This window comes from Myotis brandtii, unplaced genomic scaffold (assembly GCF_000412655.1).
Source record: "Myotis brandtii unplaced genomic scaffold, ASM41265v1 scaffold624, whole genome shotgun sequence".
Lineage (NCBI taxonomy): Eukaryota > Metazoa > Chordata > Mammalia > Chiroptera > Vespertilionidae > Myotis > Myotis brandtii.
Window position 1 is genome coordinate 1,478,292 of NW_005370385.1, and position 14,118 is coordinate 1,492,409.

Sequence of the window (14,118 nt, forward strand, 5' to 3'; positions counted from 1 at the left end):
CGCCCCAACCCCCTGATTGGCCCTGCTCTGTGCATGACAGGGGGCGGCGCCCCAACTCCCCAATCAGCCCTGCTCTGAGCCCGACCAGGGGCTGCACCTAGGGATTGGGCCTGCCCTCTGCCACCCAGGAGCAGGCCTAAGCCAGCAGGTCGTTATCTCCTGAGGGGTCCCAGACTGCGAGAGGGCACAGGCCGGGCTGAGGGACCCCCCCCTTCCCCCCCGAGTGCACAAATTTTTGTGCACCGGGCCTCTAGTATATTATAAATGACTAGAGGCCCAGTGCATGAAATTCATGCACTAGTAGGGTCCCTAGCAGCTGCCAGCTGGGGCCTCCCTTCCCCCAGCCAGCCCACCCCCTGTATGAACTCCTGGAAGAACTCTGGTCGAGGGACAATTTGCATACTATGCTTTTATTATATAGAATTAAGAGGATAATTCTTAGAGTCATGGGCAAGAATAGTCTATACAGGGAATAATGGGAAAGAGGCAGTAATTGGATATGTTTTTACTGAATTTTTAGAGAGAGAAAGAGCGAGAGAAACATTGATGTGAGAGAGAAACATTGATATGTTGCCTCTCGTGTACGCCTGACCAGGGATTGAACCCACAACCTAGGTGTGTGTCCTGACTGGGAAGCCAACCTGAAACCTTTTGGTATATGGGATGACGCTCCAACTGAGCCACCCAACCAGGACAAATATTTAATCGGAAATAAGGATGAATATAGTATGAGCAGTGCTTTGCATCGAGAGTGATGTTAGGAAGCTAGGGAAGTATTTTGCCTTGGAAGTAACGGGGAAAGGATCTTTGTGGTGAAACTGATTGGGAATTAGGAAATAGAAATGTGAGAAGTAATGGAGTAGATGTACAAAAAAGAGAGACACTTAAATAGAGATGATGAGAGTTTGGTGGAAGAGAACTTTTAGCTAGGGGAATGGGGAGATGCCCCATGTTGAGGCCGGAAAGAAGGCCCATATCCGAACCAATTGAAAGGACAGAGCTCTGTATGCAGGTGGTGGTACCACAGCTGCAGTGGTCACGATGGGTACGGAAGAGATCTGGATTAAGAGTGGCAAAGAAGTTGGGATGTTTTATTGGAAATATGGTCAACCTGGGAGAAAGTTATCAGCTTAGAGTAATGTGGGAAAAATATTGATGTACTAATTAGGAGAAAGAATGACAGAGACAAGAGATGCTTGAATTTAGTGTGATAGAAGAATGACCTGCACAGGCTGAAATAAATTGTAGTAAGAAGTGACAAGATTGTACTACAAGTAATTTCCTTCCTCTCATGGAAGAGAAAGGAATAATCTCCAAGTGATGAAATGAAAAATCTGTATCAGAATCAGGAAGACTGCAGGGCAGAGACCAGGGTTCTGAGGAAAAAGCAATTTGTGAAACATGAGTACAGGAGAAACAGGACAATACTTTGGAACTGGGGATAATAGTAGATGGACTTCTTGACTGTGATTCCTGGGAAATGGTATTATAATAGAACAGAGAAGATGGAACTGTGTTGGGAGCAATGGGAAGAGAAGTGATGCAGAGGTGTACTGGAGGGAGAGAGGAGGAGAAAATTATCTTGAGAGTGAAGGTCAGAAGCACTGAGTGCTGGGCTGGATGATAACTATTCTATAAGTTATAGCTAGATATTAGAAGTATGTAAGTACGTGTTCTTGGCCAAAACACACCACTCTGTGTCTTAGCTCCCTCATCAGTAAAATTAGGGTTTGAATTAGGTGATCTGTAAGCTCTACAATTCTGTTTTATCTATAAGGATAGCTTAATGAGTTGTTTCCTTAAAAAAAAAAAAAGGTCATCCTGAGCAAAAACATTGGGTGAAATTCTATACTTCTCAATGCTGAGTTGTCGTGGTAGCTGATGAGGAAGAGCAGGCTGGGATATGTATGTCTTGAGGTAAAATCAGGACTGGGCTTTAGGATAGAAAAGGCATTGTCATCTGGGGTCGGGGAGGTGTTAACTGAGCTGTGGCTGTGTACAGCCTTCAGATTAAATGAGATGGAGAAACATGTGATAAAGGTGGGAGTTGATCTTATCCAGGCCAAAAAGATTGGGGATCAATTATGACCGACTTTATCTGGTGGGCAAAAGAGCAGTGCCCACCAGGGAGTAAGAAAAAAAAAGTTACGTTGTGGAATCAGTTCCTGGCTTTCTATATTATGTTTCCAATTGGTACAATATTTATCATAGGGTGACATTAGGAATCAGTCTCTTCACTCCGTGTTGAAGAGATGTGGTGTGGTGCAGAGGAAGGAGTACCGGAGTACCTTTGGATACAGATCTTGGTACCACCCTTTCTTTGTGACCTAAAGCAAAAAACTAACCTCTGCAGTCTCAGTTTCCTCACCAGTAAAATTAGTGCAATAATACTTACCTCACAGAATTAAGGACTAAACAAGGAGATATTTGTCCAGCATCCTAACATAATAAGTGTGCAAAAAATTATCAGTATTGTCCTTGTTCTGGAAATGGATGGGGCGCTTTCCTGGGAATTAAGTTGGGAAAGACATCTTCTCTAGGAATTGTTTAGGATAGATGATACTCTCTGTACTGGTAGGGACAAATATTTCTGGGAGTGATGATAGAAGTAGCACTGTATTCTGAGAACTATTCATATGGGGAATGCCAGGAGAGAACATTGTATGAATCTAATAGAAGTAGATTTTGTCTCTTGCCTTTCCTTCCTTTTTTTTTAAATTTAAATTTTTATTGAATTTATAAAAATGGTGACATTGATTAATAAAATTATATAGGTTCCAGGTGTACAATTTTATAATACACTAGAGGCCCGGTGCATGAAATTCGTGCACTGGAGCTGTCCCTCAGCCCTGCCTGTGCCCTCTCGCAGTCTGGAAGCCCTTGGGGGATGTCCGACTGATGGCTTAGCCAGCCGTGAGCCCGGCTTCTGGCTGAGCAGTGCTCCACCTGTGGGAGTGCACTGACTACCAGGGGGCAGCTCCTGCATCGAGCGTGTGCCCCCTTGCATATTAGCCTTTTATTATATAAGATCATTCTGTATATTGTATTGTGTTTTACCACCCTAAGTCATGTATCTTTCCATCACAATTTATCCCCCCTTTACCCTCTTCTGCCTTCCCCCACCCCCTTTCCTTCTGGTAATCACTATACTGTTGTCTGTATCTATAAGGGTTTTTTTTTTTTTGCTTAACCCTTCATCTTTTTTACTCAGACTCTCAACACCCCTCCCTTCTGATGGCTGTCAGTCTGTTCTCTGTATCTAATGTCTGTTTCTATTTTATTTGTTAGTTTATTTGTTCATTAGATTTCACACGTAAGTGAAATCATATGGTATTTGTCTTTCTCTAATTGGCTTATTTCGCTTAGCATAATGCTCTCCAGGTCCATCCATGCTGTCTCAAAGCATAAGAGATCCTTTTTACAGCTGCATAGTATTCCATGGTGTAAATGTACCACAGCTTTTTTTATCCACTCATCAACTGATGGGTACTTGGGCTGCTTCCAAATCTTAGCTATTGTAAATTGTGCTGCTATGAACATAGGGATGCATATATTCTTTCGAATTAGTGTTTTGCGTTTCTTCAGATATATTCCCCAAAGTGGAATTTCTGGGTCTTTTTCTCCCTCCTTTTGGTTTCCATGTCTCACATTTTGGCATCTCCTCTACATCCCAAGGCTGCTGAAAGCCCTTCTGCTGTGTCCCCCTGGCACCTATTCTTCCTTTCTCTCCATTAAAAACAAAAACAGCCGAACCGGTTTGGCTCAGTGGATAGAGCGTCGGCCTGGGGACTGAAGGGTCCCAGGTTCAATTCCGGTCAAGGGCATGTGCCTTGGTTGCGGGCACATCCCCAGTGGGGGGCGTGCAGGAGGCAGCTGATCGATCTCTCTCATCGATGTTTCTAACTCTCTATTCCTCTCCCTTCTTCTCTGTAAAAAATCAATAAAATATTTAAAAAACAAACAAACAAACAAACAAACAAAAACATCTCCTTTTTTTCTTCATCCAAATTCCTTTTCTCTCATATGTCTGATTTCAACTTGATGTTAGGAGCAAAGCCAATGAATTAAAATTAATTCATACTCAAATGGATTAATGAGATTTTTAAAATCCAAATGAATTTCAAACTGGTGGAATTTTAGGGGATGGTATTATAAATGATTTCAGGTAATGTGGGAAAATGATTATTATTATCATTTTTAATCCTCACCCAAGGACATTTTTCTATTGCTTTGGTGAGAGATGGGGAGAGAGAAAAACATTGATGTGAGAGAGACACATCAATTGGTTGACTCCCGAACTTCCACCCTGACCAGACAGGGGGCCGAACCTGCAGTCCAGGTATATGACCTTGACCGGGAATTGAACCCTCAACCCTTCAGTTTGAGGCTGGCACTGAGTTGTAAACTAACCACTGAGCACACCGGCCAGGGTGAAAAATTATTTTTGATGGGAAGTTATGGGAGTGAGGTGGAGATGCTTACTTTCCCTGGGGGGGGGGGCGGCGGGGGATAAGCTAGTTACAGCATTGTATGTAGTCAGAACTCTGAGTTGCTAGTGACAGCAGCTCAACTCTAAGCTAAAATGGGCAGTTATTGATTCACATGACTTTGAAGTACAAGAATGCAAATAGTGCTATTATTTTCTTCTTGTTCTCAACTTGTCTCCTTTCTCTGTTTTCACCTCATTCTCTCCATATGAGAGGCAGGAGGAGGAGTGTGGCACAAGCATAAGCTGATCTAAGTTTTATAATCCTATGTTGGGACCCCAGTGGGTTCTAGCACATATCAAATCCTAGGATGGTTGATTAACTAGCTTGAATCAGGTCCCCAGGGAGATGGGATGTTGGGATTGGTCAGATTCGGGTCCCATGCCTACATTTCACTAAGGTGGAGGGATGTGATTGACAGCCCCACTGTACTGGATAATAGGTGAAAAGCAGTGCCCAAAGGAAGGGGTGCTGTGAGTGAACAAAGGGGGAAGGGATGCTGGGCAGACCAAAACAAACCCCAAACAGATACCTATCTCGACCAGAAAGAAAGAAAAGAACCGACCTTTAACTCCCTTTGATTATTAGGGAGGAAAGCCTTCTCCCTGGCTAGATAAGGAGTCCTAGGGAGTGATAGAAGAGATACCCAGAGTGAGGCCTGAAGAGAGTTCTGTAATGAGGAAGGTAGAGAGAAATGAAGATAGTAGAAAATTTCTATTCCTCAACAAGGCTGATTCTTGTACAAGAAAGAGCTGTCCTTGAGGGATGAGGGAGACAGTTGTAAACTAGGAGCTAGAGAAAATTTATATTAAAACGAAGCTGTTTCCAGAGTATGACAACATTATTTTTAAATGAGAAAATACATTTCTAAATAAAAGGAATGTTGACTGGATGGATTATATCATCAAACCAATAATGACAGAAAAAAATATGAGAAAGATCTGATGGGAATTTTGTTTTGGGAAATGAGAGAAATATCCTGTTAAAGGACAATATTAGGCTAGAGCTCTGCAGTGATAAGTGAAAGGGATGAGGTCTAACCTAAAACTAGATTTGATAGGAAGGTTATTTATCTGATGAGACATCTAGGGAAAGGACTTTTACTTCAGGTGGGAGGGGAGAAAAGATATTTTACTGCAAAGAATAAAAGAGCATTGACTAAAGGTGTAGGAGACTAAGGTTAGACATGGCTCTGTCCCTAGCTATGTGACTTAAGGAAAACATTTTAATCTTTCTGAAACTCAGTGTTTTCACCTGAAAATAAGGTTACCAACCTCTCATTACTATTAATAATAGCTTCTACTCCACTTCAGTGAGTTGCTTGAAGATAAAATAATACATGTGAAAGTGTTTTGGAAAGCTGAGGTGCTCTTGGCACTGGCACCATTAGTATGCCATGAGAGGAGCTCTGAGCTTGAAGTGGTGGGGACATTGTCCTGAAGTTGTCATGAAGGTGGGAGGGACTCTGGTCGAGATGCAGAGAAAATTCATGTCAAATCTGGAGCCAAGAATGCTGAAGAGCCCTGGGAAAAGGAGAGAGAGGGAGGCAGGGAGGGAGAGAGAGAGAGAGAGAGAGAGAGAGAGAGAGAGAGAACCTAAATTATAGAGAGGAGTAATAGCATAATGGGGGACATGAAATGGATGGGTTACTGAAAAACAAATTGAAAGTAAGCTAGTTGTGCCCTAGCCAGTTTGGCTCAGTGGATAGTGTCGGCCTGTGGACTGAAAGGTCCTGGGTTCGATTCTGGTTCGATTCTGTACCTGGTCAGGGCACATGCAGGAGGCAACCAATCAATGTGTTTCTTTCATATCAACATTCATAGCTCTGTCAATCCCTCTCTTCCACTGTCTCTAAAAATCAATGGAAAGCCCTAACCGGTTTGGGTCAGTGGATAGAGCGTCGGCCTGCGGACTGAAGGGTCCCAGGTTCGATTCCGGTCAAGGGCATGTACCTTGATTGCGGGCACATACCCAGTAGGGGGTGTGCAGGAGGCAGCTGATCGATGTTTCTCCCTCATCGGTGTTTCTCTCCCTTCCTCTCTGTAAAAAAATCAATAAAATATATTTTAAAAACTCAATGGAAAAATATCTTCTGGTGAGGATTAAAAATAAATAAATAAACAAATAAAGTGGTAACTGTGATGGCAATAAATGGGTATATTGGGGGGGCGGGGAGAAAGTAAGCTAGTTGCTATAAACAATTGGAGTAAGTACTGTCTTTGAAAAGAACAGAGCAATAATTCTATACTGGGCTTGATGATGAGATGAGGATTTAGAAATGAGAGTGGTAGCAAACACCCCTTTTATGAGGTATGACCTGCATTTCTTCTCACCTCTTGACAACACCTTCCTCCATTGGTTCTGTATTCAGGAAACTGAGTAGTTGACCTGATCAGTAGGATCAGGAAACTCTGTCCTGAGAGTGGCTGGGGAGTGTGAGGGTAGTTCATCTTTGAAGTATAGGGAAGAAAAGTCAGAATTGAGTGAATGGGGGAGAGACTTCTCTTCAGTGGGTAGTAAAGACTATTGATTTTATATAAGCTAGGACAGCAGGTGGATGAGGGATGGCACAGGGGCCCTGTGAGTTCCTGTAGCTGGAATCTAAAATGGTTCTCCACTCCCTGGGCAGTTTTCTGTGCCACAACCCAGGCCACCATCCTTGGTGACCACAGCTGTGGGATTCCCCTCTAGATGGCGAGAGCCAGTGCTATTAGTTCTTTCTACTGGAAAATACCTACCATGGGTTCTTTGGTCCTTGATTTCTTCTCCAGCCTGACTGGACCATTACCAAGATGGGGCTTCTCTGTCTCTGGAGCTGCTTCCCTTCCTCTTGGAAGGAAGGCTCCAGGCAAGTGTATCCCTGCACCCTGAACACTACTCCCTGGAGTGGGATTAATGCCCTGGCATGGACTCTACAACTAATTGTGGTTCAAAACTTGTGATTTCTGGTTCTTAGTGTAATAGCACCGACAAGGAGAGTTCACATGAACTCTGGATATATCCTAATAACCAATCTGCCCCACATTAGTCCTCCTGAACAGACACCAAGCTTTTTTCACAGACTTGAGACTTACCCATAGGGAACAAGTTTAAAATGCAAATACTCTTCTATTTCCAGTAATAACATTTTCATGCACAAAGGACAGAATCTTTCTTTCTGTTTGGCTTACCTACCTAGCTCAGGCAAATTGTTTCCAATTTAAAGTTTTCCTTTTGGTGAAATTATTGTCATCAGAATCTTTATTTCCCATGTAAAATTTCAATGTGGTCTTGTTTTGTTGATCAAGGTTTTTTGTTCATATCAACCAGTTATAGCACCTGCAGTTAGAATTTTACTTTTATGGACATTAAACCTAACAAGTCCAATTATTCTAAATCAAATTTTGCAAATGGAAATTTTATCAAAAAGTTTTGCTTTTGTTTTTAGTCAATACATTTTTCTATTGCAATTTTCATTTTATTTGATTTGAATATGTTACCATTAATATTTATTATAAATTGGATAAAAGGAAATAGTTTGTATTTATTTCTTAGTTAACTCATGAGAAAATAATAAGCTGTTTCATGATTGACACATTGCAAAGGATTGGGTTAATGTATTGTTCCTTCAATTCTTCTGAATATGTCTCTATCACTTTGGGTATTACATTCTAATGTGCTCCACTGTTGGTGGAGCAAAGGGAAATTGGCAGGGCTAAAATGTTTTGCTTTGCTCCAAATGCATCAATGTTTAGGTAAAGAAGGTAGGGGTGTATGTGCGTTTTTAAAGCTTTTTGCTATTTTCTTTCTTCCTTCTCTAAACTTTTTAGCTCTTTTAGTTTCTCTGATTCATCACTTAATTCTTCTACCCTCCTTCTCTCATGACCCACTCCTTTCTGCCAACTTTTCTTCTCTCACCCACTCCTTCTCAGTCTTACTGTCCCAGACTCTTGTTTAGCTGTATTTCCCCCTCTCGGTTCCTTTCTTTTTTACCCCACCTCCATCTCCTTCTAAGAGTTGCTTATCAGAGCCTTCAATGTCATGATTATAAAGACTCAGAGAGAAACTCCTGCCCCTGCCTCTCAGCATCCCACTGGGATCAAGTAACCAAGAGAGGTTGTGAATCTGGGGTTCTTGTCTGGCTTTAAAAGCAGCACTGAGGGTGGCCCACTTATGGGGGCTTGATTTTATGGAATCTGTCTGAAGACAGAGGGATGGATGATGTGATCTCAGGAGGGCCCTGCCAGATCAAGGAACCTGGGAGCCTCATCTCAATCATCATCCATTTAGATTTATTGGACACCCCTTGGGTACTCAGAACTGTGCTAAATGATTTCATCTTTCAAGCCCTTTTAGCAGCTGTTTAAAATATTGTAATCCAGTATCTGCCTTTTTAGCAGCTGTTTAAAATATTATAATATTGGGCAGAGTTTTTATAAGCTTTTGTGTGGTTTTTGTCATTATTTACGACAAACCATGTTTTAAAAATTAGAAGTTAAAAGATTTAGTAATAATGTTGGAGATTGTCCTTCATTTCTTTTAGCAGACAATCCTATAGGTTACTACTCCATATGGATTCCTCTCCAGCTACTGTGAGATCTGAGGGCATGCTGAGCAGTGGGTAGGACAATATTCATGGAGAAGATGCCTTATGTGCACTAGAACTGGGATGGATTGGGGCTGTGGAGAATATCTTAGGAGAGACATGGGAAAGGAAGGACAGAGGGCAAGAGAGCAAGCTTGGGAACAGTTCTCTTATTTAGCCAATAAATATTTATTGAGTGCTTACTCTGTGCAGGTTATTTTCTAGATACTGAAGGTATAACAGTGAAAAAATATATTAACAATGTCTACCTTCATGGGGTTTATATTCTAATAAGAGGAGAGAACCAACAAAATAAATGAAGTTGGTGATTTGTACTATAGCAACAAATAAAGCAGAGGTAGGGAGTATTGGGAATCTTAATTTTAAAAGGGTGATAAAGTAAAAACCTAAGGAGACAGGATATGAGCCAGTGCAAAACTCTAGGTGAGAGTATGTATGTATTCCAGAGAGAAGAACCTGGATAGGGGGAGAAGGCAGGGCAGAGAAACCAGTTTAGAGAAAATGTCAATGAACCAGGGGAGAGATGATGGTGACCTAGACTAGCTGGATACAGAGGTGGTGGTGAGAAGAGGTCAGGGTCTGTATTTTAAAGGCAGCAACATGACCAGGACTTGCTGGTGGATTGGACAGGGTTTGGTTTGAACAACAGGGAGGATGGAGTTACCATTAACTGAAATGGCAAAGATGTAGGTGCATGTGGGGAAGAACTAGCATGGAAGAAAGATCACAAGTTCCATTTGGGACTGTTAAGTTTGAGTTCTGGAAGTGGAAAGTGGAAGATGTGTGAGGAAGCCCTTAGTGCTGGGGTGGGGAACTTTTTTTTTCTGCCAAGAGCCTTTGGATATTTGTAGCATAATTTGTGGGCCATTTGGATATTTCTATCATCATTCTTGGGCCATACAAAATTATCAACTTAAAAACTAGCCTGCTAGCCGAAACCGGTTTGGCTCAGTGGATAGAGCGTCAGCCTGCAGACTGAAGGGTCCCAGGTTCGATTCCGGTCAAGGGCATGTGCCTTGGTTGCGGGCATATCCCCAGTGGGAGATGTGCAGGAGGCAGCTGATTGATGTTTCTCTCTCATCGATGTTTCTAACTCTCTATCTCTCTCCCTTCCTCTCTGTGAAAAATCAATAAAATATATTTTAAAAAAACTAGCCTGCTATATTTGGTCAAACATTTAATTAACTTACTCCTAATGCCTGGCAGGGCCAGACCAAATGATTTTGTTGGTGTTATATAGCACACAGACTGGACATTCCCCAGCCACCCCTGTCTTAGTGAAATGAAGGAAGAAACCAAGGATGTGAATCTTACAGTAAATAAAATGGATTTGGCTAGGGATAAGGGAGAAAGTGTGGGGTGATAAGAGGTGAGTATCATGAGGAGCACCTTATAGTATGTGAAGTTGGGTGCTCATGAAGCGTGGCCAGCTGTTAGGGAGAGAATGAGGACCACTTGCTGGTGAAAAGCAATGAATAGTCACATAGCAAGGTTGGATAAGCCTCAGCTGGGATGTGCCACATAGGTTTTGAGAAGGTTAGATAAAGAATGAAGTACTACAGGGAGAAAAGGTGCTGGCCTGGGGGATAAAAATACCCTTGAGACTGGCTGGCATGGCTCAGTGGATTGAGCATTGTCCCATGAACCAAGAGATTGCTGGTTCAGTTCCCAGTGAGGATACATGCCCAGGATGTGGGCTGGATCCCTAGTGGGGAGTGTGCAGGAGGCAGCCGACTGATGTCTCTCTGTCATGTTTTGCTATCATTGATGTTTCCATCTTCTCTCCCTCTCCCTTCCTCTCTCTCTAAAAAATCAATAAAAACATTTTTAAAGATACCCTTGAGGTATGAAGAAGCTAATTGAGGTGGGAGTGGGTGATCTGGATATGGTCGAGAATTTTGGCCTCTAAGGATAATGTCAGTGTGGCTCTTAAGGAAAAGGAACAGGCGTAGATTGCATCAGTGAGAGGAAAGGGACAACTCTGGGATGGGGAAGGGGATTGAAATTTACTGGGCTGCTACTAGAGGCCCTGAGAAGTTCTGCTGGCTTGAAGGCAGATGGGGAGGGGTTAGAGGAGAGCAGCAGGTAACCTCTGAGTGCTGAGAGGTGTTCTAGCCATGCGTACATGTGCACACTTCTTTTCCATATAAGGCACTTCATTCCCTGAAGTTATTTTACTTTGGGTTGTATTCACAACCTTGGAGTGTGCTTATGAGTGTACATGTGACATGTGGGTGTAGATACATGTGCTCCCAATTTGTGAAGTGCTCCCCACTTTTACACACTAAATTCTATTGGTAAGGAGCTGTTTACAGATTATTCATTTTTCTCTTCTCTTTCCTATTTGTTGGTTTTCTTGTGATTTTTTTGTTGTTTCACTGCTTATTGGTCCTTTGGGCAGAAAACAAAGGATTTTGTAAAACTCAAACATTGAAAACATTTACAATGCATTATTTGCATTATAAGAATAAAAATGTCAGTGGATAGAATAAAATCAATGGTTCAATTAAATTTTAGAATTATATATGGGTTAAAATGTTTATGTGGCTGTGATTACAAATAATCAGTAATCTACTAAATGAATCAAAATTTCGTTTTCACCATCTATATTTTCCCTTGCTGCATTTTTATTTCTTCCCATATTCCTTCCATGTTCCCAGCTGACATCAAGCTCAGGGTCCTCAGGATTCTGAACTTAAGCAGAAAGCAGCTGTTTGTGCTGCTCAGCAACCTTAACTGGGAAAGAGGGAAGGTGGGAAAGCGATGACATCATTTTTTAAACAAGGAGAAGGAATGAAAGGGACTTAGGAGACTAAGTAATTGGAAGAAAAGTCTGGTCACTGATAAGGCATGTGGCTGGGAGGGTTCCCCATTGTGGGCTGGATGGTCTGATTAAGGTGAATTGGGAAGGAGTGCAGTAAGGAAAACTCCTGAATCCCAGGTCCTTGTGTTACATTTCTCTGACCTAGATTTTGGGAATAGAGTGAGGATGGGGAATCACATGACCCTGAAATTCCCATCTGGAAATGAGATTCTAGATTTAAGGAAGAGGGAAGACAGAAGAGAAGTCAACACATAGCTCTTCCACTGGGTCTGGTTAGGATTCCTAGAATAACAAAGGCTGATAGCCCCCATCCTGCAAAAGTAAGTTCTCCTATATTGTTCATTCCTGCCACAGCAACTGGAAGGATCCTAAGCCAGGTCCCCTACTACTTCACTCTGGGGCCTGAGGCTGCATGGTCTGGGTTTAGAGAAAGCTGGGAAGGTAGAGGGTAGGCAGAACTGAGGTAGGGTGTGGGAATGTGGAGGGGACACAGTCCTGGGAATGGTGTTCCTTTGATAAACACTTGTTGCCTGCCCCACTTTGCTTTAGTGAAATCTGTGCTGGTTAATACCTTTCTTCCTATTTCTTTGTCTTCCCTGAACTTCTTCCATCCCCATCTCATCCCCTCTACATCTGTATCTCTTCCTGCTGTCATTCTGGCCATGCCTGGTCATGGTTTCATGTGCCTCTTCCAACCTGTCTCTTTTCCTACCTTCTCCCTCCCTGTCCATTGGTTTTCACTCCCCACAGAGGGGAAGGTGTACAGCTCAGATGAGGAGAAGCTGGAGGCACCAGCAAGAGACCCAGCAGGCAGCGAACAGGAGGAAGAGGGCTCGGGCGGTGACAGTGAGGACGACGGTTTCCTGGACAGTTCTGCAGGGGGCCCGGGGGTTCTCCTGGCACCTAAACCGAAGCTAAAGGGAAGCCTGGGGACTGGAGCTGAGGAGGCAGCCCCAGTGGCATCAGGAGTCACGGCTCCTGGGGGCAAAAGCCGGAGGCGCCGCACAGCATTTACCAGTGAGCAGCTTTTGGAATTGGAGAAGGAGTTTCATTGCAAGAAATACCTGAGCTTGACAGAGCGTTCCCAGATCGCCCATGCCCTCAAGCTCAGTGAGGTGCAGGTCAAGATCTGGTTTCAGAATCGGAGAGCCAAGTGGAAGCGCATCAAAGCTGGCAATGTCAGCAGCCGTTCTGGAGAGCCCGTAAGAAACCCCAAGATTGTTGTGCCCATACCTGTGCATGTCAACAGGTTCGCTGTGCGGAGCCAGCACCAACAAATGGAACAGGGGGCCCGGCCCTGAATGGGGCTCTTGAGGACTTCAGAAGGCAAAGGATTCGTTTCCTGGGCTTGCTTAGAGACTGGGTTAGGGCTCTGTGGACCAGGGGGCTACCACTATGATTCTGCCCTAGCAGGGGGCTCAGTTGGCAACTCACTTAGCTCTAGGTATGCTCTCCTGGCAATCCGAGATATGGGCACTTGTCCTTGAGCCTATTCCAGAGACCCTCAGGACTGGGGCTTCAGGATTGAAGGGGCTTGGGTTCTCATTGCCCAGGAGCTTTTGGGACTGAGGTGGACTCCTGGGGAGGTGTTGGGTTCTAAAATGCCTAGGGCCTGAAAGGTTCCTGGAATCACTTCTGACAGGGGTGGGGAAGAATCCAGGGTAATGGCCAGCCAAGCTGATCACAACTCCTTATTTATTTTGTGTAAAGTTTGTATATGTGGATCTATCTGCCTCTGTCTGTCTGCACCGAGAGGGCTTGGGAAAGTTGTTTCCTCGATCCTCAACCAGAGTTTAGTTCCATCTTACTGCCTCGGAGTGGTTACCGTCTTGCCTATCTATAATACAAGGACATGCAGAGAAACTAAATGGAACCGTCACTAGCCTCCTTAGAAACTCAACACACACCATCTCTTCTCATGTAAACTACCTCCACATCTGTGCTTTCCCAGCCTGGGGTCTGCCCACTGTGCACCTTTAGACCTCATGTTCCTAACGTGGTCCTTTACTCTCTACCCATTAAACAGGCAAGCTTCATCATCTCTGCCTCCTTCTTTGGAAGAGTTGGCAGATTTCAGAATAGAGGACTCATTCACATTTGTATTAGGACAGGAAATGAAGTACTTGGCCCTAGTTTAGCTTGGGTGTGTCCAGGCCCTAACTAGGTAGATGTTAGCAGTTTGAATTTGTTAGTGACTGGCAGGCAGGTGTGTGTGGCGGGGG

The 14,118-nt window shown here is 43.4% G+C and overlaps 1 protein-coding gene across 1 annotated transcript in view; it reads left to right on the top strand.

Moving 5' to 3' along the window:
* Positions 1 to 13,854, top strand: part of GBX1 (gastrulation brain homeobox 1) — a gene marked incomplete at its 5' end in the record, with an annotated part of 21,846 nt that extends 7,992 nt beyond the window's left edge. The window contains one exon of the mRNA XM_014528203.1: positions 12,647 to 13,854. Within this exon, the coding sequence (XP_014383689.1) occupies positions 12,647 to 13,197 (551 nt within the window). The remainder of the gene's footprint in view (positions 1 to 12,646) is intronic.
* Between the last annotated feature and the right edge of the window lie 264 nt (positions 13,855 to 14,118).